The sequence below is a fragment of the Scyliorhinus canicula genome, chromosome 5, assembly GCF_902713615.1.
Source record: "Scyliorhinus canicula chromosome 5, sScyCan1.1, whole genome shotgun sequence".
Classification (NCBI taxonomy): Eukaryota; Metazoa; Chordata; class Chondrichthyes; order Carcharhiniformes; family Scyliorhinidae; genus Scyliorhinus; species Scyliorhinus canicula.
Genome location: NC_052150.1, coordinates 192,458,661 through 192,467,891, shown reverse-complemented (window position 1 = coordinate 192,467,891; position 9,231 = coordinate 192,458,661). Strand labels below are relative to the sequence as shown.

The following is a 9,231-nucleotide window of genomic DNA, read 5'->3' as shown; positions in this document are numbered from 1 at the left end:
TAGTATATTTTGTATTCATTTTACGGCATGTGAGCATCGCTGGTTAGGCCACCATTTATTGTCCATTCCTAGTTGCCCTGTAGAAGATGAGCGGTCTTCTTGAACCACTGCAGTCCACAACGTATAGGTACAGCCACTGTGCTGTTAAACAGGGAATTCCAGGATTTTGATCCAGTGATAGCAAAGGAACGGCGATATATTTCCAATTCAGGATAGTGAGTGGCTTGGAGGGGAAATTCTAGATGGTGGTGTTTCCATGTATCTGCTGCTCTTGTCCTTCTAGATGGTAGTGGTCGTGGGTTTGGAAGGTGCTGCATAAGGAACTTTGGTGAGTTACTGCGGTGCATCTTGTAGATGGTACACATGGCTGCCACTGTGCATCGGTGGTGGAGGTTTGAATGTTTGTAGGAGTAGTAGAAATCAAGCGGGCTGCTTTGTCCTGGATTGTGTTGAGCTTCTTCAGTGTTGTTGGAGCTGCACTCCTCCAGGAAAGTGGGGAGTATTCCATTAAACTCCTCACTTGTGCCTTGTAGATTTGGGGGGGGGGGGGGGGCGGGGGTCAAGAGGTGAGTTACTTGCCGCAGGATTCCTAGCCGTTGACCTGCTCTGGTAGCCCACAGTATTTATATGGCTAGTCCAGTTCGGTTTCTAGTTCCAAACACACAGCCAAAATTCTGATTACATCATGAGAACAGCTAATTTATAAATCTGTCACCTTATATACCTCTCTGGAAGAGTCCATCAGAGAATTCCTCTCACACAATCTTTTGAATAAGCACAAATATGCAGGGTGTAACCAAATTGGCACCTATCTTTATTAAAATGGTCATTCACCGTCACAGTAATGGGAAGCAATGGGAAATAATCAGTGTTTACCCACATTTCTAAGCAGGGTGCAGCCCTTTGGCAGATTACTGCTTGTTTGAGAATGAGAGGCAGTCCAGAACATCTGTTGGTATTGTGCAGTTTATCCAAAGATACGGTTTTGTATTTGGCAAAGTTGACCGAACAAAAAGGGAGAAAAATGCAAAGCACTGTTGTTTTCATTAATACAAAGAAACAAAACGCTTCACGTAAGCCTTTTTTTTTCCCAGTTTCACACATCAGTAATCAATCTGAAAAAATAGCGACAGTAGATTTTCCCAGCACAAGAAACATAATCAAGGTACATAATCAATTTGTCACAAAAAAAAGCTTCATCTGTTCCAACTAACCAAAGATTGGGGAAAAACTCTCTATACAGAGGTAGAGTCCAGTGCACGAGGCTAAACAAGAATCGCCAATCTAAATCAGACTGAGCAAGATTCTACTGAGACCACTTTACATTTTAAGTAAGCATCAGACTGTATGTACATACATACAATAAATAGGTTATACAATCTTTGACAAGTTTAATAAACTTCACAAAAGTACACTTGTACTCAGATAATTACAGATTTCAATGTTCATCTCACTAAAAGTCACTCGCAGTAATGCTAACACGATGATCGTTCTCCCTAAAATACTTGGAAAATTGTGTATCAAAAAAATTAAACCATTGATTTAATCAGTAAGGGTGTAAAATATTAATCTGGACATCTTGGTCAAAATAGATTGGAATTTTAGGTACTGATTTAATAATTAAAACAACGAACTTTTTTTTTACATCATAGTTTTCCCCGAAGACATTGACTTTTGCGAGGGAACGATTCCACGGATGCCAGCAGCTCTCCGGCACCTCATTTCAACAGTCAGTCTTTACACGAGACTGGGCAGTCGAAGGCGAGTATCGCAGCCAGGATCAACCCTGTCTTCAGTCGCCAACCAGACAGTTCCCAGCAATGGACACTGGAAAGCACTAAATAGCTGAACACCTGCGTATTTTGTGTTTATTTATTCAGGATGCGAAGGTCAACTGGAACACCCAAACTACTAACTCCATCTCTGGTCTCCATGGTTTTGTACTAAACTGCAGAGTGCATTTTTACCCTCTTAGTCACTGCAGCAATGCAGTTAAATCATTTTCATGTCTTTTATCATTTTATGGGATTTCTACACTTGGTTCACCACAATTTGATTCCCTCGAGTAAAATGTAATTGAAAGAAAAAATCAATGAATGCAATGCCCGAGTCACGCTTAGCTTTGACAAACATGTTGGTGTTAATTTGCCCCGTGCTCAAATACTTTCATTTATTTCCTTTAACAGAGCACATTGTATTTTCAATGGTTAATTTCTGTGAAAAGGAATGCTTGCAAGTGGGTGCTTGCCTATAAAAAGGAGCTAAAACTCTCCATCAACAAGTATGTGCAGTTTTATCTGTGCTTCAGTTTCCACCAGACTCCCACACTGCAATCAGTCCAGTAGAAAATACAAAATTATGTTTTATGGATAGTCCAATTCTTCAATCCATTTTTGACTGAAATTGTGCACGAACAACACAGAAATGAGCTTGATTTGAGTGTGACAGACTAAAGTGTAGTATAATAATTTGCTTAGTAAGGAATCATACAAAATAAATTCTGAAAACATCCAGAAGAGGGTACTATTGAGGTCCATGAATAGCGCATCAGAACAGAAGAGCAACTTGACAGGATCTAACTCCCTTCAGACCACGTTTCTCGGAATAGCAGACACACGACAAAACCTGGCTGCATGTGATGTAACACAGCGTTGAAAAGCATACAAAAGGCAAAACAATCTATAAAATTATGAGAATGCTTTTTGATTTATATACAAAATTTTTACTATAGTGGCCGCATGTTCATGCTAATATAAGGTGAAGAGTCAAAGCTATACATTAGGAAATGACAGATTATAAAATAAACACTGAATATATCCATAAAATGAATAGCAATATGAAAATAGAAGTGGATACCCTAATGTGGATAGAGGTGGAATCCTGTGCTGCGTAACAGTCTCTGAACTATACAGAGCACTGTACCAAAAGCGCAAAGAAGATAATGCACTGGGACAAAAACACCAATGTGTGGTGTCTTGTGGAATATACTGAGGGCATTTGACCAGGGACTGCCCGCCAGGGTGCATTTTGTTTTGGTGTGTGAAAGACCAACATAAGACATGTGCGCCAGGGTTGTGGGCATCTTATGGTGGTTATTCACAGGACTGAGAAAACACTGAGGGCTCTCCAGGGGGAGAACTGCCTTGGTGTTTGGAATGGGCGCAATAGAGCCTTAAGTGCACCTTGACGTGGATTGTGAAATACAGCAGCAGATCCTTGCTCACCATCACGTGACATTTCACACCAGTGGTTCTCACCTTGACACACCCGTGAAATCTTTGTTCCTGCAGGCCATTAATGTGCCAGTCACACCTTGAGAATAAATTAAGTTAAAACACTGCCACTCCACAAATTGTTTCGGACGCACGTTGAAAGCAAACCTCTTACTTCTCCACGTGTCCCCACATCTTCCCTGCGAACAGGCCGATGCTTAAAATGATGCTCTTTCTCCTCAATTTTCCATCTCCACACCCCTTTTTTCATTAATTGTGTGGCCCCCGTGTTAAAACCCATTTTAAAGGGGGTTAGAGGCAGTGAAAATGCTAGATATGACAGTCCTTTCTCACAAAATCATACTTTTTTCTCCAATGAGATTTTCCATTTTCCTGTGCTACACAAGATGGAGGCACTGTAAAGGCATCTTGCCAAAGTCTTTAAAAGTCTCTTTTTCTCCCCCCAGGCAAAAACTGGATGGATGACAGCAAATGTACTCAAGCAAAATTGCCCACTGTTAGGGAATGATGGCCGGGGACCATCTGATCACAGTCAGATTATCGGCACTGGCTGAGCGTTTCCGAGCAGATTTCCTCAAGTCTTTGTACTTGTCCTCACATAGTCGGGATAGTGCCTGCAAAATTCAAAGGCGACAAAGGTTAGAGGTTCAGCAAAGAGTATAAAACACAACTGAGCAAACAACTTTGAAACTTAGGGAGTGTGTCATGGGCTCATTTTCCATTTATAGGTGATCTTTTACTGAAGGTTATTCAGTCAGTCAGAACTACAGCTGCCACTGGTGTTAATAATGATGACTTTTGACCCTTCACACTTAAACGTTGTCAGTTGGCAAAATATACTGTGTATAAGCACAAATAACTAGGTTTATCGCACTTAAAAGGAAATTGGTCACTGCAAACTTCCGGTTTGGAAACTAGACATGTAATTGGGTCAATTGCAGGGCTATTATTAGATAGGATCATAGGAATTAAGACAAGTGGACAATTCAGCCCTTCGAGCCTGCTCCGCCATTCAATCAGATCATGGCTGATCTCTTCCTGGTCTCAAATCCAACTCCCCACCTGTTGCCCCTGTCCATTTAACCCGTTTTTAAAATCATAAATACATCTATCTATTATTAGTGGAAGCAGCTATAAAAATTGCTATTAGTCTCATGAATACTATAATCATCAGTTTCAAAAGATCAAGGACGCATCTTTGAAGCATTGCAACATGCATCTTATGAAGAGAAGTAACAGCACCGTCGGCGTTCCTATAATACATGGACTGTGGCAATTCAAGAAAGTAGCATATCGTTACCTTCTCGAGGGCAATTAGGGCTGGCAATAAATGTTGGTCTGGCCAGTGATGCATATATCCCATGAACGAATAAAAAAAAACATACTTTCAGATGTGACTTTGGTTGATGCAATCAGACGTGGCTCTACTTGAGCTCTATGCTGTGCAGTGAATGCAAAAGTTCCTCATTATGTTGAAACCGCATTAATCTCTTTTGCCAATTTTCTCCCCCTCCCCACTGGTTTCCTGAAGATAAGCACCAGATAACCTCCCAGCAGTACCGCATCTAAGCTGCCATTATTCATGTGCGAATCTACAGTGAGTGGTGACTATTCAACCATGGGGGCAGATCAGAGTCTCAGCTGTGCTCAAATACAGCTTTTACCCAACATTCACGTGTACACTTCCCAGAAGCATTAATCGCGGAGCAATCAAGCTCGATTTCCACCTGCCTAATACAGGGAAGCAAAGTTCAATTGCATTCCCCCTATCGCCACCCCAGGTGGAGATCTGCCACCTCAGCCCAGGCTGGCATATTGAACTGGGGCCTGCTGACTCATATATTCATTATCTTCACAAACGTAGCCATTTCAGAAGCTCCTGGTGTAGTGATCTTTACATGGGTATGTACAGAAGGGGCTGATGGGTAATGGAAAGACCACTAGTGGGCAGCACTGGCGTGTATAAAAGCAGGACGCAAGCAGCCCTCTGGTCTCTTTGACTGATTTGACTGTGAGGAGAACGGGGGCAGAAATTTAGCTCAGGGCTGCGAGGGTGGTCAGGCCTAGTTGTAGAGCATAGAAAAGTTGTAATCTTTCTACTAGTACAGTTCTTAAAGTAAGAACTCACGCAGTTATTTAAGTTGTGTTGCTCAATAAACCTCCTGTAAAACTTCTGGACGGCTTTGATCCTTCTTCCAAAGCCTCTACTGTAACTGAGTTGAGTAGCACAGATTACCTGCTTTTCAGGTAACAAAACACCTGGGTTCATTTGTTGCATAATAATAATAATCTGAGGAACAAAACACTGCACCATTTATCACTATCATAGACAAACAACACAGAGACTGCTTCCAGTAAAATAATAAACTTTCCTTTATATAGTATAGAAATTACTCTAAAACGGTCTCAAAGAGATGGTAGAATTAGGTCAATTAATTAAGTGTCCAAAAGGTTAGGTGGGGTTAGTGGGTTACAGGGATGGGTTGGAGGCGTGGACTTAAGTAGGCTTCTCTTTCCAAGGGCCAGTCGGACTCATTGGGCCGAATGGCCTCCTTCTGCACTGCAAATTCTATGAATTCTCTATATGGTCATTAGATTCCTTCTAAAGTGATGGACACTTCAGACTCTTGACTTGTTATGTAACATTTCATAAACCTTGCTTCCCCTACTCCGAATAGAGGAGAATGATTCACCCCTCCATTCTTCCGCATTCACTGGGAGCTTTAGTCTAAACACCCATCAACACAGTTCTGTGGAAGCATAGCCAGCACCAGGAACTCACCAAACCAAAGCATCATCAGCTAAACATGTGCCACAACATGGAAGCTGTTCTTGTGTTTGAAGGCGACATTTGGAAAGCCTTGACCCTTGTGTGTAGAGAGCAACAAGCTGTATCCTTGACAGATGACTGGGATTGAAATAAGCACCTGTTCAGGTCAAGCTCAGACAAAGACAATTATTTTTACCTGACCCTGGGGCAGTGCACTGAGTTCAAATTATCTGGCGTTAGCTGATACCACAAAGAAAATAACACAAACAGCTCCCCCATTGCGGTACAATCAACTTGTGTGCCGATTGTAAAAAGCCTGTCCTGTCATGAATACCTGCATCATTACTCATTCGTCTTTTCAGCTGCATCGGTGAAAAGTGACCATTTTGCTCCCTCAGAGATGAATGTGTTTTCACAAATGATTACTACTCCCAGCTGATCAATCAGTGCTGTAATCGGCAATAATAGGATCACCGGTAATCTCAGATAAAACCTAAAATAGCTGCATCTGAATCAATTCAAGCTACTTAAGCATGCTTCAAATCAAAGCATAATCAAAGACCCCTCCCACCCGACTTACTCACACTTCCAACTTCTTCCACTGGGCAGGATATACAAAAGTCTGAGAACACGCACAAACAGACTCAAAAACAGCTTCTTCCCCACTGTTACCAGACCCCTAAAGGACCCTCTTATGGACTGACCTGATTAACACTACACCCCTGTATGCTTCACCCAATGCCGGTGTTATGTAGTTACATTATGTACCTTGTGTTGCCCTATTATGTATTTCCTTTTCTTTTCATGTAATGATCTGTTGAGCTGCTCGCAGAAAAATACTTTTCACTGTACCTCGGTACACATGACAATAAACACAAATCTAAATCCAAAGTCATTTTCTAATGGATCATTTATATAGATGTAAAAAGGACATTACACCATTACACTCATAATTCAACAGAATCTCAAAGCAATAGGAAAGCATCTCCCTTACGCAAGTTCTTTATCATAGTTCACTGATATGAACAGATTATGGTTCATGTTTGCTTTCAATTACAGAATCAAGATAACCTGTTTCTGCAACATAGTGCAGACATAAGCCATAACCTTATCAACAAATCAATGCAGAATGAAAAAAAATCGAACATCGCTTCAGAAATAATGGATGTTTTAATTTGTTCATGGGACGTTGGTGTCACAGGTGTGCCAGCATTTATTGCCCATCCCTAATTGGCCTGGAGGGACAGCTGTGAGTCAACCACATTGCTGTAGGTCTGGAGTCACATGTAGGCCAGACCAGGCAAGGAAGGCAGATTTCCTTCCCTAAAGGACATTAGTGAACCAGATGGGTTTTTATTACAATCAGCAATGGTCATCACTACTTTTAATTCCAGATTTTTATTGAATTCAAATTTCACCATGTGCAGCGGCAGGATTTGAACCTGGCACCCCAGTGTACTCTGGTCTCTGGATTACTAGTCCAGTGACAACACCACTACGCCAACATCTCCACCAATCTCCCAAGCCTCCTGTGTGCTATGGACAATAGACACATCATGAAAGTGTCATGGGAATGTCACTTTAAGAAATATTTGTCTTCTCAAGTGGCTGCAGTGATGTCATTGTGTGGGTGGAGCTCTGCTTTTTACTTTCGTTTTGAGCTGGAAGCTGTTTTTGGCTCTGAGTTTTAGTTTTTTCAGTTGGAGAGCTGCATTCAAACCGAAAAGGTGTACCTTCGCCTCTCTTTCTGCATACTAAAGAATGTCTCTAGATCACTTGATGATTTCAAAGTAATACCTGTTTGTGTAAGGAATGCAAACCTACTGTCTTTGTTAAAAAGGGTCTTTGAATTATGGATGTTGTTAGGAAAGTTACTAAGGGTTACCTATAGAGTACTGTATCTTTGGAGGGGGTATCAGTGTTGGTAGTTGATAAGGGGCGGGATTCTCTGATCCTCAGGCTAAGTGTTGACGCCGTCGGAAACGCCGTTGCCTTTCTCGGCGGTGTCAACACGGCCTCAGGATCAGCAATTCTGGCCCCTACAGGGGGCCAGCACGGCACTGGAGCAGCCCATGCCGCTCCAGCTGCTGATCCCAGCATCAACTGGGCGCCGCGGGATCCACACATACACAGTGGCACTGGCGCCAACGTGCACATGCACAGTGGCTCCCTTCTCCGCGCCAGCCCCGACGCAACATGGCGTAGAACTACAGGGACCAGCGCGGAAGAAAGGAGGCCCCCAGCCCGCCGATTGGTGGGCCCCGATTTCGGGTCAGGCCACAACGGAGGCCCACCCCGGGGTCAATCCCCCCCTCCCCCCCACAGGCTGCCCCCGGACCCTTCCACGCCGAGGTACTGCCAGCTGAGAGTAGATTAGAACGGCGCCGGCAGGACTTGGGTTTTTGGCTATGGCCGCTCGGGCCATCCCGCGCTGAGAATCGGCGGGGGACCGCATAGAACTGCCCCTGACCGGCGCCGCGCCAACCACATCGACGCCAATGGCTGCGGTTCTCCGCTCCGAGGAGAATCGTGTCCCGGCGTCGGGGCCGGCGTGGCGTGGTTCGCGCCGGTCGTGGGGATTCTCCGGCCCGGCCCCGCGATGAGTGAATCCCATCTAAGATGTTTACTGTGAGTTTATAAAATGTTAACTGGATTCATAGAATAAACGTTTTGTTTAAAAATACTTTAGTTCTCTGTTGCATCACACCTGTAAAGTGGGCCCTTGTGCTCTCCATAACCAAAATCTATTAAAGGTTGTGGGTCGGGTGAACTCCATGATACACTTTGGTGTTCTCTAAACCCTGGCCCATAATAAAAGTCAGAAATATTGAAGTATAGATATGTGTATGTTGACTAAACATTAAGTGATAAATGTTTAAAATTATATTTCAAAAATTATGCTGGGCCATAATCAGCACACCCTCCAATATGGCTGCATCAGATTCCTGCATTTCGCTTGATATTGCAGGTTTAATCACAATACGGTTTCTAACCATATCTTAAAGCAAATGGAAAGCTATACATTAGAGCAGTGAAACAGAATTAATTCTTGGCTAGTGCTGACAAACTGAGAACAAAATAAACAGAGAATAATAGGGGACTGGATATTTACCTCCAAATTGAGGGGTATTAATGATGAAAATAATGATCGCTTATTGTCACAAGTAGGCTTCAATGAAATTACTGTGAAAATCCCCTAGTCGCCACTTTCCGGCGCCTGTTCGGAGA

General features: G+C 42.9%; 1 protein-coding gene across 2 annotated transcripts in view; it reads right to left on the bottom strand.

Annotated features, from left to right (window-relative positions):
- Window positions 1–786: 786 nt before the first annotated feature.
- Window positions 787–9,231, bottom strand: part of ccny (cyclin Y) — a 122,347-nt gene continuing 113,902 nt past the window's right edge. For both annotated transcript variants that reach the window (XM_038798304.1, XM_038798305.1), the window contains one exon: window positions 787–3,847. In XM_038798304.1, the coding sequence (XP_038654232.1) occupies window positions 3,731–3,847 (117 nt within the window). In that variant the 3' untranslated portion in view covers window positions 787–3,730. The remainder of the gene's footprint in view (window positions 3,848–9,231) is intronic.